The sequence below is a fragment of the Pungitius pungitius genome, chromosome 8 (assembly GCF_949316345.1).
Source record: "Pungitius pungitius chromosome 8, fPunPun2.1, whole genome shotgun sequence".
Taxonomy (NCBI): Eukaryota; Metazoa; Chordata; class Actinopteri; order Perciformes; family Gasterosteidae; genus Pungitius; species Pungitius pungitius.
The window spans coordinates 19,583,265-19,603,954 of NC_084907.1; the positions used below are offsets into that span (position 1 = coordinate 19,583,265).

Here is a 20,690-nt window from a genome sequence, read left to right on the forward strand (position 1 = left end):
GTGCTGAATTTGGTTGTTCCAGCAGGTCAGGTGGAGAACATCTGGCAGCTTGCGTGCGTGCTGCCGATGTCGGGGAGCAAAGTGAAGACTGTTAATACGCCCTGCCTGTTTGGACCTAGTTTCCTGGTTTACGGACACACACACACACACACACACGCGTGAAGGCCCGTGAATCCTGCGAGATGTCAGTGATTCGTCGGCACGGGGCTGACATCAGGGCGTGCGCGCCTCTCCCCTCCCCCCCCCGACAGCAGCAGCTGCTGCTTTCTGATGAGAAAGGGGAAGCTGTCATTTTATTTAGTCAGATTAAAGTTAATAAATGTAAACTGTAAAAGAAGAAGCAGGTGTGTGTTTTTACCTCATTTGGACTCCCTGATGTTCCTTACAGCGTCATCGACCCACCGCCGGCTGGTAAATGGATGTTTTGTGTGAGTGTTAATGGGGATGTGGACTTTTATGTGAAAATGATGCGCAACATATATTTGTTGTAACAGTTGAGGAAACTGTTTCACAAGGTAAAGCCCCAATCTGGGAGTACAGAACCGTGTCGGCTCTGATGTTGACATCATCGTTGAGGCCACATGGTTTGCATTTCAATTTTGTACGATTTAATCGTTTGTCAAAATGAGTGCTATTTTATACTCAGAAGGAAATCACGTTACAGCGCTGACATGTGAAATTGTACACCGATCACATGTTTGTGCTTTTTAAGCAGTTCGAATTGCCCAATCTTAACAATCGGACTGACATTTTGAAAAGAGCAGAGCAGCTATATTGTAACAACCAGGCAAATAAAAGCATTCGCACTGACATTCACTGGGAAGCCGAGCTTCCAACGCAGCAAATTACAAAACAGCCCACGCTGTTAAATACAGATTATACGCATCCGCCACCTTAAATAGAAAATAGAGGTAGAAGCGTGAAACAGAATCCTAGTGATGCAATCAAAGTGGTGTTAATTGTTAATGAAAAAAGTCCCTATTTAACTGGAATTCAAGGAAAGGGTTGGTTTGGATGAGACCGTCAGTGATGATCGTAGAGACATCTTATATAATCATATGCAAAAAAAGATATAGCTTTAGAGAATATGATGATGGAAAACCTGAGGGAGTATTCTTCAAGGAACGTGGGCTGATTATGTCGGAACTGCTTAAAACGTGACGAACAAACCCAAAAAATATTTATAATAGATTTCTCAAATTTACTACTTCTAAAAATAAATAAATTACACAACCAAGAAATTGTAATGTTTACCATAACCCTCATTGTCAGTGTTATACCCCTGACTTACCCTGACAAAACGTATTAATATAAGTACCCTCTCTGCCCTGAGACTTTCATCCTGTTTAGCTTTAACTTCTTAAGTACAACTGAAAAGAAATGACACATAAATATAATTCAGGAGGTAGAAAGAAAGCAAAAACAGGCTGAGTATGGAGCCTTAAAGCCATCGACACGCTTCCTGCCGTCAGACATCCACCCTCCTCGATCCTCATGCTTCTTAGTCCCCTGGGCTTCTCAACTCCGGGGCAGAAGAGTGTCTCCTGCGGACAGCCTCTGCCTCCTTCCGCCCCCCCTCTGGCCGCTCCGGGCCCCGGGGGTCCCAGGCCCACGAGGCCTTCGGGGACTCGCGTCCTCCCACGGAGTCACTGGGTGAAGTTTTTGCTCGCAGGGTGGCCGACGGCGGAGGGTGGGAGGCTGAGACCGGGGTGAGGGCCAGGCAGACGTCTCCCGCGCTCAGCTGACGGCAGGTCAGGCCGCAGAGACGGGCTGTCTTCTGGGGGCTGCAGGAGGACCAGCCGGCCTCTCGCACGAAGAACGGGTACTCCGCGTAGACGTCCACCAGCTCCTGGAGGAGGACGTTACAGAAGGACAGCAGGATTTGACACAGGGATGCAGCGTACTCACTTGTCCACTAGGGGGTGCTACTGTAGAATCTTGTTTACGTAAGCTACTTATCTGACGCATTCTACAGACTCAATGGAGAATGACGTGTCTGAGATGTATGTATATGGTGTCTTCAAATCATTTTAAGTTCAAGGTTCTGCCCTAATGATTAAATATCAATATCTATTTTGACAATTGTGTTTCGAAACTAAAGTCAGATGACTACCAATTTGGTCATTATTTTTGTGATATAATTATAGAAATATCTGAAATCTTCTTTGGTCAAAAAAATTACAGCTTCCATTACTTCAGAGGTTGCATTACTTGCAGCTGGGTTCTTTAGTTTTTAGAAAACGTTACTGAAACAGAAGTGGTGAAATTTTGACCTCACTCAATCAGTAGAAAGTAAATGTAAAGTTTCATAGGTTGTACCGCATCTCCCATATGACGCATATTATGCACCACCTGGTACATGTAATAACATGATGCACGTTTAAGGGCCTGCCAAGAATGGTGAATACTACAGAGGGAGTTTCCTTCACCTGGGACTGCTGGTCGTGGAGCAGGATGAGGAGGCGCGAGATGGAGGAGGACGATGCTGAAGGGCTGATGCTCTGCACCGTGCAGCAGCTCAGGCGCAGGTCTGGACAGGCCAGCGATCCCAGCAGGAAATCCTCCGTCTGCAGGTGCTCCACCTTCCTCAGCCGCCCGTCTCCGAGCTCGATCAGGGAGCCCGCCACGAAGTGAGGGAGCAGCCAGGGGAAATTGTTCGGAGAGGAAGAGGAGGAGGAAGATGCCTGCTCAGGAGACGGGGGAGCTGAGCATCTCACGGCGTCCTCCTTCATGGAGGTGTGTGTGTTGCCCAAGCGGTCTTCGGGGGAAACTCTTATGAAGGAATATCCAGAAGCGGGGGTGAAAACCGTGGCTGATTTGTGCGACGCGTCGTATCGCAGTGGGAGGTCCTCGTGTGGGGAGGGAGGTAGGCACGTGCTCAGTGACGGAGGACTATCCTTTTCATCCCTGGGGGGAGCCTCGGCCGCTCTGTCCCTTCTCCTCGCATACGGCGCTCGGTTCCTCCCGTTGCCCTGCCTCTCACTTTCCCAACTCTTGCACCTCAACGCCTTGAGCTGCTCCCAGCTGTGCCCTCCAAGCACCCTTTGCAAACCCTCAGCGACCAGGGGGACGGGGCCGAATCTGGAGGGGAGGTGCGGGTGGCCGAGGTGGAGCGCAGACGCGCCGGGCGAGTGGCCGCGGTGCTGATAGTGGTGAGGAAAGGCCCACCCGGGCTGCGGGGGGTTGAATTGTCTCCACTCTGCCCAGCCACGATGATCTCTGAACGCGGAGGGCTCGTGAGGTTTGGACCCGGCGGATGAGTGAGTCTGCGTCCAGGGCTGGTACAGTGCAGGAACCCGCCTGGGGACGGGCTGGAAAGGGCCCGTGTGCTTGGTCTTAAACTCACCGTGGCCCTTGTAAGGGTAAGGCACCTTGAATGTTGCATCATCGCACTGCTGCTGCCGCTGCTGCGACGGCGCGCTGGGCCTTTGGTCCCTCTTCTTGAGCGGGAGTTTGTCCCTTTCCGGGACTAGAAGCGAGTTCGGTGTGAAGCTCATCGGCTCACGCTGCGTGTCACTCACGCCGGCAGTGCATGCCCTCCCGCCGAGGGCGAGGAGGTGTTGTGTTCACGTGACACAGGCTCCAGTCTCTTGGCAGGCGTCGCGGGTAGTCAGGTCCAAGGTCGTCACGATCTGAGGAGTGGAAGAAACAAAAATAAGTGCACTTAATATCCTCGCAAAGATGGTGTCCAGCTTGAGGAAAACCTCTGATTCTCTATTCAGACTTTTAGTTTTCTGTCACTGATAAACGGACCTTGGCCTCTAAATGCACCACCTGGTGAACTCGTTGCCTATAAATATACCCTTGACAGAACACCAATACCTTCACAATCAGCGTTGAACGAAGGCATGCCAACCACCAACTGTCGTACTGAATGGGCCCGGTTTAATGGGCGAAGAGAAAGAAAACGTTACTATGGTTACAAAGTACTGTACTGCACCGTGTGGTTATGAAGGAAGCATATGGGGAACAATACAGAGTAAAAGGTTGGGGGGGGGGGTGGAGGGGGGAATTCGAATTTAATCACACAATTAATATTATCACTTCCTGACTGGGAACAAAGGAAAGTGTCTTCATTCGGTGACTTAAAAGGTGCAGGATGTTAAACTGTATCTTGGGTCTGTGTGATCCGAGTGATCTCCAACACCTCAAGCTATTGAGACCCCATCACCCCCCTTCAATCAATGCACAATAGTGGGTCGGTTCACAGTTTCTCACTCAAAGACAAGTAAAGAGCGACGTAGAACTTTTATAGCCGGTCAATGCAAAGCTCATTCCAATGCCCCGCATTATGTCATCATCACAGCTGAGCACCGCCGCTGAATGGAACTCTTTCACTCTGCCCGACGGGCATGTCTCTTATATGAGCTGTTTCTTTATGTGTGTGTGTGTGTGTGTGTGTGTGTGTGTGTGTGTGTGCTTGTGTATGTGGGGGATCAGATAACACCCTCACATTTCTGTTCGGTAAGAATTGCACACACACACACACACACACACACATTAGATATGCACGCAGTGAAAATGTAAATGAATTCCAAAAGCCTCCAGGTGTGTGCTGCTAACCCACAGCGGCCGACACACAGGTACCATGCGTTCGGGCTGCGATGGCGTGCATCGTGGATCACCTTATGAGGTGATAAGTTCACCACAGGTTGCTTATCTACGGAAATGAAATGTTTACACTGCAGTGCCCAGTACTATCACAAGAATGATAATCAGGCAGAGGACGGCTTCATTTGCATACAGAGACTTATTTGGCCTGATGTTTCGGTCTATGGTGGTGCAACGCAACACAACCAAATATAACCTCCAATATGACCGCGAAGAGTTCCATCAACATGCATTCAGAGTGAAAACACTGCATCCACCACCACTTAAAGACGGGAGCAAGCTACGCGGATCGAGAGACACCGATGTCGGCGTACAAGCTTCGCGTTGGAGACTTACTTACAGGTTCCCCCGTCCATCCATCCCTCCGTCCATGTGCCTCCTGGTGCCACTCATCTTCGCAACGCGGGTCCATCCATGGTCCACGGACCTTCCGCCCTCACACACCCACTCGCACGCACCTGTCCGGTTTGTGTTCCTGCTCCCGTGGGGCAAGCAGGTGGAGGGGCACAAGCGAGCAGAATGAGCAGGCAACCAGACGAGCTCAACAGACTGTCTGTCAGACACCTCCCTTCCTCTTCTCCTTCTCTCTCTCTCTCTCTCTCTCTCTCTATTCCCTCCTACCAGCCTTTACATTTTACACTCCCACTCTCCTCAGTCAGTCAGTCTTGTTAACCTTTCTCAGACAGATTTGATGCTTCCCTCTCTCTGTCTCTGTCATGTGAACTTGCCCACCCTCGCGTTTGCGGCTGAGTAGCACTCTCAGCCTCTCTTCCATTCGCAATCACACTCCTCTTCCTCTCTCCACATTCCACCGCGCTCTCTCCCTTTGCTCCGCGGCTCTCTGTTGTCGGTTGTATAATTAGAAATGTGACTGCTGTGCAACTCCTCGTCTGATGGTAGGCGTACGACTGCCTGATGGCTTTGGCACTTTGCCTGGCGGAGTGAGGGCGGGAAAGCGTTGCTTTAGACTGAAGAGTGGACGCATGAGCAAAACCCGGGGGCTTGCAGACCCACGAAATACGGCTATCACATCCGCGGCGGCGTGGAGAACAGCCCTCACTCCTTGTGAATTCTTTCTGATGTTCTTTCTCACCTCAGTGTGAAGACTTAAGAGTGTTTCATTGCGAGTGAGCACGACATCTAACCCCCTGCGAATGCTTGGAAAATGGAAAGTAATGGCATTGGGAGCAAAGTGTTCGAAGTTTGGCATCACGCACGAAGGCTTTTCGTGTTTTGTGCAGACGACACGACCCCCCCCCCCCCCCCCTCCTCCTCCTCCTCACCCCTGCTCTGCCTGCTTTCTGTATATTTTTCCTCACTTGCTTTTCTTGCTTTGCCTTTCATCTCATTTTAAAACAGAAGAAAAGAGCACTTGGCTTCGGATTCACGCCTTGCCTCGGCAGCACAGAAGCCCAGTTCTCAGCTATTGATTCTGCAGGGCCTCAGCAGGTGAACCCCCAGTCATGAGAAAGCCCACGCACAATCTAGTTTGAGGTAGAGAGGATTTCTCACTTTGAGTCACTTCGTGCTTCCTCTGCCCACTCTCTCTTTCTCTTTCTCTCTCCCTCAGTCTTCTTTATACTCGGACTTACACAAACACACACACACACACACACACACACACACACATGCTGCCACCTAAGGCATATTCATCAACCACTCATTTGCATTTTTCAGCGTGTTTTTTTATAGATAGTAAAAGCAACATTCACTCACACCGCTGCCCGACTGCTGCATTACAGCTTGTATTTGAAGTTTCACTCTCCAGCTGGGTGCAGTCTGCTTTTGGAGGTTTCGGTGCGCGTCTGCACGTAAGCACATGCATGTTTGTTGTTCCGTTTGCTTCCTCGAGTAAAAGTTCTGCCAGCCGTGGTTATTGTGTTGAAGAAAAACGTTACAATGAAGGATCAGCGAGTCACTTGCTGTGTTGATTCCCACAGACACATTCTTGCAATGACTCACCATAGAATCTTTTCCGGCCTGCGACTGAGGCTCGGCACCTTATCAGAGGCTCTCTAGAATGCTGATGCAGTGTTTTTGGAGAGAGGCAATGATGTAATGATGCTCTGTAAGAACTTTGCATGCGGACATATCTGTTATCAGCAATGAAACTGCAAAGAGAACGGGAACTACCATCTGTTGACCACTAGATGGTGTCTAATACACACAGGTTTTGCTTTTGAGTAAAGTTTTCGACAGCCCGAACAGAGTTTTGTTGGATTCAGACCAAAAGGTACATCATTTATTTAAATGTAAAACAGAGACATGCTGAAGAGGCTCCCTTGGATCAATCTGTAACCAGAGAATGTTTGGCTTTTATTTTCTCTAAAGATTACATATAGGCAGGTGCAGGTGCATAGTTTTCTGCAAACTAACTAATTAATTGATTACTAAGTAATATTGGTTGGATCTACTTTGAGTTAAGCTTTTATGTTTTCCTTGAGACATCTCTCTGTAAAATCTATTTGAGATTCAGATGTGACAGATTGTATACACATGTAAACATGAATCCCTCATCCAGTATGTATTATTGTATAAGGGCCAACATGTTCTTTGTGAAGAGAAAAAAGGGCATTCTGATAGGAAAAGAAAACGAAATATTAAAGATGTATTTGTTGTTTGCCCATTTGTTGACATCACCTGACCCAGAAGAGTGAGCTTTTAAAAAAAAAAACAGGACAAGGACAAGAGACAGAAGAAGGGGAATGGAGAGGGAGGAGGGGGGGGGGGCAAGAGTACAAAAATAACTAAGGCATGTGCCTGTCTCTGCCTGTATTTTCCACTCTGTTACATAAAACCCCTCCTTCCTCTCCTCCGTCTCCATCGGCTCCTCCCTCCTCCCCGTCATTGGTCAGCTGGTCTGCTCCACAAAGCCACAAACTTGTTCTCGCCTCATCCAAGAGTCCACCGAGGCGAAGAGGCGAAGCGTTGGAGGCAGCGCAGCAGTGCTGGCAGCCAGCATCGGTCACCTTGGAGCAGTGCGAGTGGGAGGAGGGCGCAGGAGATGATCGGCAGCCTCTCGGGCTGAACTCTCGCTGGTCATCTCTGATTGATTCATCTCCGTTTTCTACAACTCTGCAGCAACATGAGCTCCTCGTCAGCCAACCCTCACAGCAAACGCCTGCCCCGTGAGTCATCTTCAAAAACTTCTTAACGTTGTGTCGGGATATCATCTTTTACGCTCAGGGGGTTCTTTTGAGATGCAGCTCCAGTTTGCTCCGTCGACACAGTGCTAATGTGCAGATGTGTAGAGCGGAGCACTGGGGAGGGGGAATTGTTCTCCGTCTTTGGGCCGTCAAAAGTACATATAAGGCAAAAAGACAGAAACTCAAGCTACGATGAAAACCCTCCCTAACGTGCCTGTATTACATCAGATGGTAACACATTATTGCCAAATAAAGAGAGCTGAAGTTTTATTTATTTTTCGATGAGCAACAAATGTAGGAATTGCTCGATGAGGCATACGTGTTGTGTCTTTGAGTGATGTGGACGGTCCAATTGCAATTGCAGCACCAGCCAAAAGTCAGACAGGAATGTCGAATCATCACCCTGAGTAATATACCACTAACACAGAGTGGAGAGTCACACTCTCTTTGAACAGGAACTTGGATGCACACCCCCCTCCCCCTTTCCCAGCCCCCCTCCTCCCAACACGCTCTTTCCACACACACACACACACACACACACACACACACACACACACACACACACACACACACACACACACACACACACACACAGCCTTGGATTAGGCCCACCAGACAAAGATGTCTCTTCTTACGGGACTGTGCCGGCAGATCTCGTGGCGTAGTTGATTTACTGCAGCCTGCTCCACCCAGATGGAGCGCACGAGAAATGAAGTTTCAGTTGGGCCCGGTGAGCTCAGTTTGGGATTTCACGAGGCTAAAAACGATCAGGGCCGGGACTCCAGAGATAGACGTCTGCCATCTGTTGCTCTGCCCACAGTAGACTCTGCCACATTTTGATTATTGTGGTTTATTATGTGTCAGAGCTGAGGAGTAAAGGACTGGCCCTCTGCTTGGAGCACGGTGCAGACAGCAGGGTGGAGAAGCAATTGTATATTCTCCATGTATTCTTAGCGCGATCCCCTTCGATGTGCCCCAGATATAAATAACCAGTAGATTCTGTTTAATGAGAAAATAAGTGTGGTAAAAATGCATAATATGTATCATCAGTATCTTTAATGGATTGCACAGTAGGTTCCATCTAGTATGTATTTTAGAAAAATGTATCACAGTATCTCTGTGAGGGAGAAAAGTATTATTGACTTAAACATTATTATACAAGTTTTTCCAATAACGAATATCTGCTGTGCTGCTCTGCCCTCGAGTCATTAGCTTAATGTCAGACCTGGATGCCATACAAAGGTAACCAAATTGAACCACTTTAAATTGTACCTCCTCAGAACTTTTTTTACAGTTGGATTCACAAGCCTTCACTCATTCTCCTCATTTGTTTTTGTTGTAAGATATCTATTGGAGAAAACCATAAATTTGCAAAGATGAACTTGTTAGTATAAAGTTGCCCAATTACATATCTAGCAGATACGGAGAAATATTAAGAACAATGAACCAGGTTACCAATAAAAGGTAAACTACTACTTATTTGCTTTGAGCAGCTACACAAACAGACAAGCATGTAGACAACAGTCTGCAACAGGGTTTGCATTAACGTCATTAATAACTCGTTTAACTGACAGCATTATATAATCCTCATGCTTACCATGAGAAGCATACATACCGATAATGCATAATGCATAATAATTTTCTATTATAAACAATGTAGTGTGGCCTGTCCCATGTGGCTAAATATGTTCTATGAGTGTTTGTGTTTGATTACACTAAACAGCCGTGGGTAGAGGGGTTAATAAGGTTCCCATCAATTCAAACGGTCTAATCTCTGCAGCCCTGGGGACACCATCCACCTCCTCTCATTAGTCCTCTAAAAACACATCCATCTACTCCGTGTCCAGCCGAATCCTCGGTTTGATCAGTTAATGATTACCAGTTGGTTCGCCGTGTCGTTGGCAAACATCATTACTCACACTATAAAAACAAAACAACAAGAAGGTTGGAACCTAATGCTGCTGTGATCAACGTGTTTTGCCTCTTGTGGGTGTGCAAGGAAACAAATTCCGTTCCAAGTGCAAGAATAGAAATTTCATTTAAGTGCATTTCTTTTTTTGCAACCAGCAGCATCTGCTGACCAACCCGCGCAAATCTCAGAAAAAACTTCTGAGACGTGTCTGAGTCGAGTCTCAGCAGACGCGTCGGAAGTCCTTCCAGCTGAAGTGAAAATAGCTTCACGCGGGCCTCACAAGCACAGAGCGAGGCAGCCTTCCCAGGGACAGGAATGCTCTGAAGCCCTGACCTTGAGCCTCATGAAGAGGGAGAGCGTTGGAGTGTAATTACAGATTTATTTGTCGATGCCGTCACTCCAGATGCCCGTTTCTTTTACTGCAACTATCTGAACAAACCGATTGACACCATGTTCTTTCTAGTAGGGCGCCTAAATCCTCTCCTGGGCAGAGAATTTAATGTTCTAGCGCTTTGGAAATGATAAACTGGTTGGCTCGCTTGAAAAAAATCAGTTCATATTGATCATGTTCTCCTTCTATCAGAGCCTTCTGTGTTGATCAGAAGCCATCGCGGCCTGCTTGTAGACGTATGGAGGACGTCGGGACACGACACTGGCCCGATTGTCCGTGGGAGAGGACGGAGAGGGTTAACGCTGATGTCACTGTTGTGTTGAGGGACTGGGGGTGATGGGGCTGGACACTGCTTTGTCCCGGCAAAAACAGACGAGATCTAATATGCAAATAGCAACACGCAAGTGCATGCACTTAGACTGACACACATCGACTTAGCCCGCCCCTAATGTACGGCGGATCCCAGTGATCGGCAGGTTCTTGTTGGCCTCCGAGGAAATGAAAGCGGCAGACAGATCAAGTGCACCGTCTCCAGAGATGTTTATCGTCCATTTCACGAGCGCCGCCACTTGTCTGTTCCACTTTAGTTCAAAGCACCATGTGTTTTTTCGGGGATTGAGGAGAAGACAAAAAAAAAAGCAAAGATTCACGTGAAAGTGTGGCTAGAAAATAGAAACTAACGCTTTAATATGGTGGGGGGGGGGGGGCACTTTAACCGCCAGGATGTGGTCGTGTTAGTGATTAAATAGCGCACTGCAGTCATAGTTTCATCTGCGCTCTTCTATTTCCTACCTGTAGCCAAACAGGCGCATTACCGTTCCTCCCCGAGACACCGTTAATTACCCTAAACGGCCCACGGAGAGCGATCCACCAATGACCGACGTAGACCTGAAACAGCCTGCTCTCGGCGACGATGTTGCTGGAAGGTGCACGGAAGAGACTCTCGGTGAAAACAACAAGACATCCTCTTCAACTAATGAGCCCGTGCAGGATTCATTGTGTCGCCCACAGCGTTGCGTTGACTCACTTTGAGCTAACCGCTATCCTGTCACTCAATGGATCTCTTTTAGACGTCCTCTTTGTTTTACAGCCTTTATGAAAGTGTTCCTGTCTTCATCACTCTTGTTGCTGCTGTTCTGTGTGTTTACAGTTTTTTTTTTTTACTTCTTTCGCTTTCTCGGTTTTAGTTGCATTTGAGAGCCCATCGGTGCGAAATGAAATAGCCCTTCTGACAAAGACTGCTTAGGTGAAGGTCAGCAAGTCTGTTTGAGGGAGACAAACAGCGAGATAAGGAGAGCTACGCTAGTACTGACAAATTGGGTGAACACTTTAAAAAACCTGAAAAATGCATAAAATGTCATATGTGCTTCATATGTGGATTTATTTCCCCATGAAATCAATACATTTATTCATGGAGGATGTCTTTTTTTGGTCGTTTCTACTGAAAATCAGATTTTCACATTGTGGCTGAAGCAATACATGGAAGTATGTGGCACCCCCACCACGGCCATTTAAACAGGGATGACCTCATCCATTCATGTATGGAAACCACACTTTAAGTCTTGGATTCTGGGAAAGCCGCTGGAGGAGGTGGCGATAGTTGCCGCAGTTGTTTACGCCGGGGGTCCCAGCTGCAGCTGCTCCTTCAACCAACCAAGTGTAAAAAAAAAAAAAACACCTGGATTGTGTGGAGACCAAGTGTCTCTCTGCTCTGCCCCGGCCTGACCTTCTCCTGCACCGGTCACACGGGGGGAGCCAGCCGGGGAGCTCACGTTTTCATTCGGCACAGTGACGGCCGTGTGGCAGCCTGTGAGCGACACCGAGCCCTCCTGCCTTCACTTCCTTCACTCATCCCCTCAGATCAATGTGTGGCCTCTGGCGTTCTCAGGCGGCGTCTCAAGGTCCCCCCCCCCCCCCCCCCCCCCCCTCTGGAAGTGTGACAGTGAAAAGAAGCACGTGATACGCGGAGAACTTGAGAACAGGAAGTGAGCTGATTCCCAGACAACAGGTTATTGGTAGTTCATGTGGGGATGATGCGTTATCCTAACTCAACTTTAAAGGGTGAGTTTGGGAGAATTCCCTCTTGGCTGAATCCAAAGCGACTTCCTGTAAATGGCATCATGTCTGAGGAGCACAGCCAGGCCCGTTCCCTTCACATCTGAGCCTTTGTCCGGTTCTGAATGGGCTCTTTCTCTCTCTGCCTCCTGCGCGGGGGATTTGAGGTTTGTCTTTATGTGGGGAGGCAGAGTAGCACACACACACACACACACACGCCAGGCCCGCCCGTCTCTGTCTTTCTGTCTCTTCCAGTCATTCCAACTGGGTCTGAACCAGCGACCTTTTCCTTCTGCAGTCCCTGAAGACTCGGGAGGACTCGGCGGAAGGAAGGAGGAGAAAGGGACAAAGAACTACGAGAGAAAAGGATGATAAAGAAGTACAGAGACAAAAAAAAACACGGAGAGAGACGGGACATAAAGAAAATAGAAAGAAGAAAAACACAGAAAGATTAAAAAGACCGAAAGAGAGCAGAGAAAACTTAAATTAGGGGAGAAAGATTTCATGAAAGGAGAAAGAGATAGACAATTATATATACGAACAGAAACTCATACAGAAAGAAAGACATCAAAAATGAAGATTATATAGTAAAAAATAGACAAAAAAGGAAAGAGGTTGGGGAGTGATACTACAGACTTTGGGTAACGGACTGATCATGTGATCTCATCAATGGTGGAGGTTTTCCCCCTGTGAGTGGTTGTACTAATCAGAGGTCACCAGGGTCAGCAGGGAAGGGCAGGGAGAGAAGATGTATCGATCAAGGTGATTAAATGGGAAAAAAAAGAACTGGATAGGGAAGACAAATCAATGCGAGGATACGCATCTGTAGCCAAACTTCAGCTCAAGGCCTCAGCCTTTAAGTGGAAACAATCAATGCTGTGATCAATCAGTGTTTAACTGAGCGGGGGAGATTACAAGATAAGCAATTTGTGTGAACCTGTAGCATTTGTTAAAAAACTGAATTGTCCTGGTCTGTAGAGCAAACATTATCTTTTTTTTTTTTTTCTAAAGTAAATGGAGGATCGTCCTTCTTCCAGCACAAACGTTGCATTGGTCTCTTTAAACAGACGTGCGCCTCAAACAGCCCGCTCTTGATTGCGACTGACATCTTGCTTTGTCAGCGCGTCTCCCTTTGCTCTGCAGACAGTGATTGTGCAACAGTGCAGGGAAAAGGACGAGCCACACACTCGCACAACCTCCGACTTTTACATCAAGACACGGAAATGGCGCAAGCACAAAATGGCAATACGACGACCTGCCATCTCACTTTTCTCACGGAAGACTGCAGCTGCTGAGGAGCAGTTGTACCATGTGACCGGCTGATCCGACAGACTCCTTCCCTGCATAATTGTAATCACTAACATCACCTCCTACACAGACTTTCTCCATCTGCTTGTTAAGAGCAGTGATGGAAATGACTTAAGAGAGTGAAGTGCGCCAATTTTACACATCAAAGTCTGTGTAGAGGTTTCCAGAGGGAGCTGCTCCAAATCCGATAAATGGCCTCGAGAGATGTCACTTGATGTTCAGTGGGGTTGAAGTTTGAAGAGGAAATAAAATCAGGTGATGTGGAGTCAGAAGGCATCCTTATCTCTAGCTACCAGCATAGCATGTTCAAACGACGGATCAAACTGTCGATCCAGGTGAATTATGTGGCCACCAGTATTAGAAAAAAAAGATAATCTCTCTAGTTTTTGTTATTGATTTAGAATCCATATAATGCTAAACTTGTTGCACTCTTTTAGGCCTTCACACAATAATCCATTATGATGTGCTCAGGGTCATCTCAACTTGGGTTTGAAAACTACACATCTCAAAAGTCATGAGCTGGAAATGTATATATAACATTGGTATTTACCAGGTGGTCAATATGTTTTGCTCTTGCATCCATGTTCATATGGAACAGGATGTTGTTGTTTTTTAGGGATGAAAAGGAGGACGAATTAAGGCGAGAGGAGCAGGTTTGGTGCACCGGAGGACAGGAACTTGTCTAAGAGACTAAGGGGCTCTGAGGTTTGTTGATCAGATAATCTTCTTCATTCTGCTGATAAAAAACAAGACGACTCTGTCAGGCTGCACAGCAATAGTAATAAACACTATTGATAATGGGCTAAAACGCTTTCTCATGAGACCGTCGACAGCAAAATCCTCATAATCCTACAGTTACACAATGGTGCTTTGTTTGTTTATTATTCCAGTATACAGTTATACTATGATAACTGCGTCAAAGCAGAAATTGTCAACTCACCACTTTTTGCTGTCAGTTCTGCTTGTGGATTTGTGCATTTTCAGTCCTTGGGGAACACTGTCTATATTTCCGGGTTCTGTCTCACACTTGCAGTCAGCCGGTCCAACCCCACCCTCGGGTTCTCTGCCACTCGCCTCCCCTTCGAAGCTGTCTCGATGCTGATCCCGGAGCCCGCAGGTCCCTGCACCCAGCAGGCAGGCTGTCAAACAGGACGGCGCAGAGCCGCAGTGACAGGCGAGCGTCCCCCCCACGTCGCCGCAGATGTGTGGACGAGGCTTGTGGGGAGGACTGCGCTGACACAGCGGTCCGGGATTGCAACTTGTGGCTGCTTATCGCCAACTTTGCAGCTTTACCCCGACTGCAGCAGTTATTATGTTATCGCTGTGGTGCATAATGAGGCAGGTTGTTGCAAGTGGGGGTCTCTTCACAATGTCAGAGACGGCAAAATATTTGCTAGAATTCTCTCCTTTCCTGGTATGGAAAACATCCTGAGCAAAATGTCTTTCTACTCTCCATCTCCCAGTGTTGTGTAGAGCTGCTGGGATTGCTGCTGTCAACACAGCCTGGATAATCTTTATATTATTCCCAGTTTAGACACGGCTTGAGAGCCTCATCCGATTAGCTCAATCCTTGGCTGCAAGTTGTAATAGCTCTTCAAAACTCAGACACTGCTCTAATGACTCATGCAACGTATCACTTATAAGCTGAAGGGTGAAACAGGATAGAAGTGCTCTTTACAAACCGAACAGAGTGCAGATCTCCGCCAGCTGTGTCTGCAACAAGGAATGCCGCATTGTGTGATTGAATGAACATAACCGCTGCTGTCATCCTATGCTACCTACATGCAACCATGCCAAAACACACGGATAAACTCGCCAAGCTGTCCGGCCTCTTAGCAATGTCTGAGTGGTGGCGAGGGACAGTGTGCACACGTTAGTTCTGTTAGCGGTTAGTTAGCCAAACACAAAAAAAAGTGGGTGAAGGGCACTCAGCAGTGTGTTTAGCGGTCGCTGCATTAGCCAAACACACCATCCAAAACTGTTTTCCTGTCACCGTGCCTCTGGCTGCGGACCGGCGCCTGCGCTCGGCGATGCACTCGTCCGTGTTACCACTGTCGGCCCTTACCCGCCAGTGGGGTGAGGGGTAAGCCGGCAGTGAATGACAGTAGATAAAACAGCAATAAAATGAGTCACACCAATCACGAGAGGTACTTGAGCATGCAACCACAACTGGCCACCAGACATGTTGTTTCACACAGCGGAATGTGATATTTTCATTATCTTACCATCAGTCAAAGCATCACATTCAGCTCAATGGCTCCCCCTTCTGGCTACCAACATTTGACCCCTGAGTGACTGTAAAATTGGTCTCAAACTATACGTCATGTTATACAACACGGTGTTATCAGCACACCTACGTCCACAGAGGAAGACCTTGTTTGAAATTCTCCTAGTATGGTGCTGGATGTAAAATGCAGCTTCCTGGTACCCGATGTTACGACTGCTTTCCAACTTCACGTGACTCCTGTTGTGATTACCAGCGGACGCCGAGCGAGGCCAGAGGCTGCCAGATGTGGACGCGACACAGCAGCTAAAGCTGCGAGAAAGACAGCGTTTCTTCGAGGAGGTCTTCCAGCATGACGTGGACGCCTACCTGTCCTCGGCGCACCTGTGTATCCGAGACTACAAGAGGCGTGAGTTGACCCGGCGGCAATCTTTTTGTAGACCCTTTGAACGAAATGCACACTCAGGCACAGATGATGCAGCCCACAACACGATTCCCGTGCTTGAACTTCTCCTGCAGCTCCTATCGGCAGCATCTCGTCCATGGAGGTGAACGTGGACTTGCTGGACCAGATGGAGCTGGTTGAGATCTCTGACCATGAGGCCTTGGATGTCTTTTACAGCTCTGGGGGAGAAGACGGGGTGCCAGGTACGTAAGCCAGAAACAGAGCAGAGATTAAAAGAAGCGCTGTGCAGTTACCTCCTTAATGGTATTTTGTATTTCATATCTCACCCACAGTCCAAGGAAACAACAACAACAACGAAGTGACGACTAACGGACTCCTTCGACATGTCCTTGAGGGCCTTGATACAAAGTCCCGCACGTCCTCCACTTCTTCAAACTCCTCCTCTGACAGCCAGACCAGCAACGCCCACGGAGGAGACACCCCCAACGTCAGGTCGGAGGATGAGGAAACGCACACCAGCACAGTCAGGCGAAGAGCCGCGGCCCCAGAGATGGAGAAGTCGAAAAGTCAGACTCCATCTTCCTAGGAAGCACAATGGGGCTCCACCTGCAGCGCGGCGGAGGAAAGGAGAGGACTTTGGGAAGCGAGCTGTTGAAAGACGCTGCTCTGCTACGACACCCTGGCTCATTCACATACATACATACATACAGCTTTCAACCTTTCCTTTATGAGTTGTGCTCTGTATGGGTTTTTGGAGGTAGAGACTTAAACTGTAAATATGGAGATTGATACATTTTAATCGGTTTCCATTTATGTTTCGGCATGTGTTTGTGGCATTTTGGATCTTGACCTCATGGGACTTAGTCATTTTGTACAGTATTAATACCCAGAACAGTAAACCACTGACTAGAGAATGCAATAATTAGGTGACTAAAGGTAAATTGGGCAATAAAATGCTGAAAGAACTTTGTGTTTTGAAGAGGTTCCTGCTTCAACAGCTCGAGGAGACTACAAGTACCCGTTTTCACATGATTTTCATAATTGATATGTTAAATCATATGACTCAAATACAAGGAGAGTGAAAATATCTACCTATTTGTCAAAAAAGTAGATTGTTCAGAAAATACAGTAATCGTGCAGTAATGGAGCAACCTGTTGAACTTGTGCGTGTACAGAAGAGGGGGCAGGGACTCGTTTCGCATACTCAAATTGAAAAGCCAGTCCGTGCGAAACGACCAGGTGGATGAACTCATGTCGCTTTTTCCTCCTGGTAAGCAGACATCAGATCTCTTCAAATATTGACTTCATTCTTAATGTGTCACGTTTCCGGGTATCGGCTCATGTCTCCAATAGTTCAGTCCTCCCACATAAGGTTTTTGAGTGAGCCAGTGGTATAAAATTGAAATACTTTATAAAGGACGTCAATGGTCAAACACAAGCTGCAAATCCTGTGGAAATGTGTGTGCATTTCTGAACTTTCTCCCCAGCAAATAGCACAAGTCTATAACACTTATTGCCAAATGTAGAGACAACTTTCAAACATTCCTTCTCTGAAAGTGTCACCTCTACGCAGATGAGGGGGACCGAACCTCTCGGAGCTTAACATCTACATTCCCAACGAGGAAAACGCTCAAAGTTCATGCAACTGGCTTCTATTAGGAAGCAAACACATACAAAACATTAATCCTATATGCTCTTTGAGTCAAATGAAACCGCAACTTGAGTCATGGAGTTTGAAGATGTAAAGGAAAAGTTCAGAAAAGCCAACCCGTTCAGAAAGAACCGTGGCGCTCAGAATCTGAACACTCAAAGATTGTAAATGTTGTGGAATTACGGATAATGCAGGTCATTGATAGTAGGGTTTTAGTGTTAGTCTGCTGGAATACATTTCATGTGCTAGGGAATCAACATGTACTTCAATCCAATTAGTTTGGCTGTATAAAAGCATTTGTTGGTTTTCCAAGAGCCAAATGGAGTCACGTTGTCACCACCACAAGTGAAGGCTCTGATGGGGTCATTTTACTCCGATAAGAACAGTCAGCAAAGAGGGTGCAGGCCAGTTGAAGATACCAATGCAAACAGATTGAAGCCATTCCGATAATGATGTTATTTAATAACAACTGTTCAAGTCCTCCACAGTTTTCATTTTACAAGCAGGGAGAGAAAATGGCTGTCCACAGACAGAAGAAAATATATTCAGCAAAAAACCAGAACTCTATTCCTGTGCCTACGTTGCACTTTACCAAGCCAACTGCAAATTAATAAATTGGCTTTGAGCATACAGCTGCTTGATTAAAAGAAATTACTCCCATGACAAAACTTTAAAGTAGAAAACTCCCAGAATAAGAATTTGGGATAGAGGAAAATAAAATAAAAAAATGCTTCCACTTTAAATTGGGGGGGGGAAAAAGGGAGGTACTTTTTTTTTTTTAAATAAGTAGAAAACTACAATATCTACAGAAAAGGTTAACAAAAAGAAGCGGCCTCACACCCTCCCACTAACATCTTTTGGGAGGGGTCGCTGCTCAGCGGCGCTCGGCCCTCTGCGCCCGCGGCCTCTGAATCCTCGGCCTCGCAGGAAGCGCCCGGGCACGCCGAACGTCTCCATGTTCATCTTTTTCTCCTCCGCCCAGGTGGTTCGCCTGCAGATGCACAACGAAGTTCAATATATTGTTGAGCACGACAACCCGCCGGGGGGGGGGGGGGGGGGGGTGGGGGAAACGGAATGGCAGGTTACGTTGTCACCTGGGCTTAAGGTCTGAGATGTTATCAAAGAAGCATTTGGCTTTGTCGTAGTACTTTTCTGCCAGAGCCTCATCCTCCTCCTGCACACCTTGGCTGTCCGGCACCTCACAAGAATCCACCTTTTCCACTGCAACGATTTATTAAAAAGCTAAACGCATATATAGACACACGCACAAATGTTTACACCCCAAATGTTCATTTTTTTCACGCGACATATTCTATGAAAGAAAACATACCCACAACCTCCTTAGTAAGCTCATCTTTAAACTGAGCGTTTGCAGTTTCAAAATCAAAATCGGACTCAAACTGCAAAGTTGTGGCCTTTGAGTTTTTGACAAGAAGTTGGCCTCTGCTGCGATTCCTGGACCGCCGACTGCCGGCACCTGAGCACCAGAAACACTTTTAGGACCAAACACTACGATTAACGTTCAGGACAGGGTCATCGGGTCTTTACATTTAGAGGTCTCACAGGAGAGAAATGTAACTTTACTTTGACCAAACACCTGCTGCAAGTGTGCCCTCACTTCAGAATGAACAGACAGATGTAGTAAACAGTTTCCAGTTGTCATACCTTGTTTTTGCCTTGGTTTCTGGTTCTCGGCACCTTGGGCTTGGACCTTGGCCACACTTGGCTGAGGGGGTGCCCGACCTACGCATGAATAATCGCAACGTTTGAGTCTTTTGTTAAACAGGAGCAAGGCACGAAACAGAAGATCGCGTCCTCCTGGACATCAAGAGCCAGCGTTTGAGCAGACTTACTGGTCGGCACGTTCTCCTTCTGAACCGGGCCAGAGCGCTGGGTTGGACGCACAGGCGGTTTGCTCGCCGCTGGCTGGGTCAAAGTCTTTCCTCTTTTCTGGGCGGCACTGACCAAAGGCACCGTCTGGACAGCCTGCTCCACCATGGGGGCCCTCCTGGCCGGGACGGCATGAATTCCTGGTACTGAGGGAGCAGGAACATACGACGGTGGGTTTGCTCAACAGCAGAGAGAACCAGATAAGACCACTTTAACATTTGAGAAGAAAATAAAACTACGGATAATAGAGTCACCCGCTGTACCCAAGCCCAGTGCTGCGTTGTACTGCTGGTTGAGTAGAGAAGAAGCAGCCAGCTGGTTGTAGGTGGGCATCATGTCCCTGTATGAACTCCAGCGTGGGTGATAAGCAGCAGACGAATTGCCAATGGACGACTGAAACCAAAAAAGAATTGAATAAAAGCGGCCCATTTCATCAATTGAAAAGAAAGACTTCTGGGAGTCTAAATTATGGGGCAATGACACACCTGTACAATAGCAGGGTCACGAGGTAGCCCATGGTGAGGTTTTGGTGGTTCCGACACAGTGATGTCTTTGATGTCACTTCCTCGGAAGATTATAAATTCGTAAATGTCATCTTTCGGTGGCGCTGGTCGATCCGAGTGCCGGTCCTCTGTCCCATAGGATTTAACTGTTGGACAATAAATAAATGCATATTGTTGGAGTACAGCATATGGTTAACATTTGGGAACAGAGGGTAATGTCACAATGTCCTACAGGAAGAGAACACGAACGAGAAAAACACGCGTGGGCACCAATAACCCACCTTTAGCCAAGGCGACGGTGGACCGATCGGTGTCGACGGACGACAGAATTCCCTCATACCGCATCTGCGCCTTGGATATCAAACTAATTTTACTGCCGATGTATGGGGTGCCACTCATGTTGGCAGCCAAAAAAAAAACCACGTTTACAAATTCAAAAAAACACAGCGGCTAAACCAGAGAGCAGCAAAGCACGGCAAACCTCAGACCACGAATCAATCAGCCGTGCGAACAATCAGCGGGCACCTGTGCCCTTTGTAAGATGACGCGGTGACGCGCATCATTGCCGATGGCGCGCACCTGTGTGTGGTATA

General features: G+C 47.5%; 3 protein-coding genes across 5 annotated transcripts; 1 reads left to right on the plus strand and 2 right to left on the minus strand.

The window, feature by feature from the left end:
* Nucleotides 1-247: 247 nt before the first annotated feature.
* On the minus strand, nt 248-5,741 carry LOC119194293 (ataxin-1-like). Of its 3 annotated transcripts, none has more exons than XM_037448517.2 (3): nt 4,952-5,741; nt 2,430-3,632; nt 248-1,846 (listed from the first exon to the last, which is right to left on the minus strand). In XM_037448517.2, the coding sequence occupies exons 2-3, from the start codon at nt 3,495-3,497 to the stop codon at nt 1,502-1,504; spliced, it is 1,413 nt and encodes a 470-aa protein (XP_037304414.2). In that variant the 5' UTR covers nt 3,498-3,632; nt 4,952-5,741; the 3' UTR covers nt 248-1,501. The 3 variants fall into 3 exon arrangements, with proteins under 3 accessions (XP_037304414.2, XP_037304411.2, XP_037304412.2); XM_037448514.2 differs by having other exon boundaries at nt 248-1,849; XM_037448515.2 differs by having other exon boundaries at nt 248-1,849; nt 4,948-5,741.
* Nucleotides 5,742-7,470: 1,729 nt separating this feature from the next.
* Nucleotides 7,471-17,426, plus strand: LOC119194134 (dysbindin-like). Its single transcript, XM_037448240.2, has 4 exons — nt 7,471-7,739; nt 15,904-16,056; nt 16,167-16,295; nt 16,386-17,426. The coding sequence occupies exons 1-4, from the start codon at nt 7,697-7,699 to the stop codon at nt 16,637-16,639; spliced, it is 579 nt and encodes a 192-aa protein (XP_037304137.1). The 5' UTR covers nt 7,471-7,696; the 3' UTR covers nt 16,640-17,426.
* A 1,032-nt stretch (nt 17,427-18,458) lies between these two features.
* Nucleotides 18,459-20,621, minus strand: LOC119193922 (protein LSM14 homolog B-like). The gene is made up of 8 exons (XM_037447843.2): nt 20,379-20,621; nt 20,080-20,243; nt 19,858-19,987; nt 19,558-19,740; nt 19,370-19,447; nt 19,035-19,181; nt 18,799-18,925; nt 18,459-18,695 (listed from the first exon to the last, which is right to left on the minus strand). The coding sequence occupies exons 1-8, from the start codon at nt 20,494-20,496 to the stop codon at nt 18,539-18,541; spliced, it is 1,104 nt and encodes a 367-aa protein (XP_037303740.1). The 5' UTR covers nt 20,497-20,621; the 3' UTR covers nt 18,459-18,538.
* Between the last annotated feature and the right edge of the window lie 69 nt (nt 20,622-20,690).

Bases quoted from the DNA above. Each gene is read 5' to 3' on its own strand.
- LOC119194293 (XM_037448514.2), bottom strand. From the start codon at position 3,497: ATGAGCTTCACACCGAACTCGCTTCTAGTCCCGGAAAGGGACAAACTC. The intron at 1,850-2,429 runs GTGAAGGAAACT...GTCCTCCTCCAG, and splicing joins TCCACGACCAGCAGTCCCAG to GAGCTGGTGGACGTCTACGC.
- LOC119194134 (XM_037448240.2), top strand. From the start codon at position 7,697: ATGAGCTCCTCGTCAGCCAACCCTCACAGCAAACGCCTGCCCC. The intron at 16,057-16,166 runs GTGAGTTGACCC...CTTCTCCTGCAG, and splicing joins TATCCGAGACTACAAGAGGC to CTCCTATCGGCAGCATCTCG. The intron at 16,296-16,385 runs GTACGTAAGCCA...TCTCACCCACAG, and splicing joins GGGAGAAGACGGGGTGCCAG to TCCAAGGAAACAACAACAAC.
- LOC119193922 (XM_037447843.2), bottom strand. From the start codon at position 20,496: ATGAGTGGCACCCCATACATCGGCAGTAAAATTAGTTTGATATCCAAG. The intron at 19,182-19,369 runs GTATGACAACTG...TCTGGTGCTCAG, and splicing joins GAAACCAAGGCAAAAACAAG to GTGCCGGCAGTCGGCGGTCC. The intron at 18,926-19,034 runs GTATGTTTTCTT...AAATCGTTGCAG, and splicing joins GCTTACTAAGGAGGTTGTGG to TGGAAAAGGTGGATTCTTGT.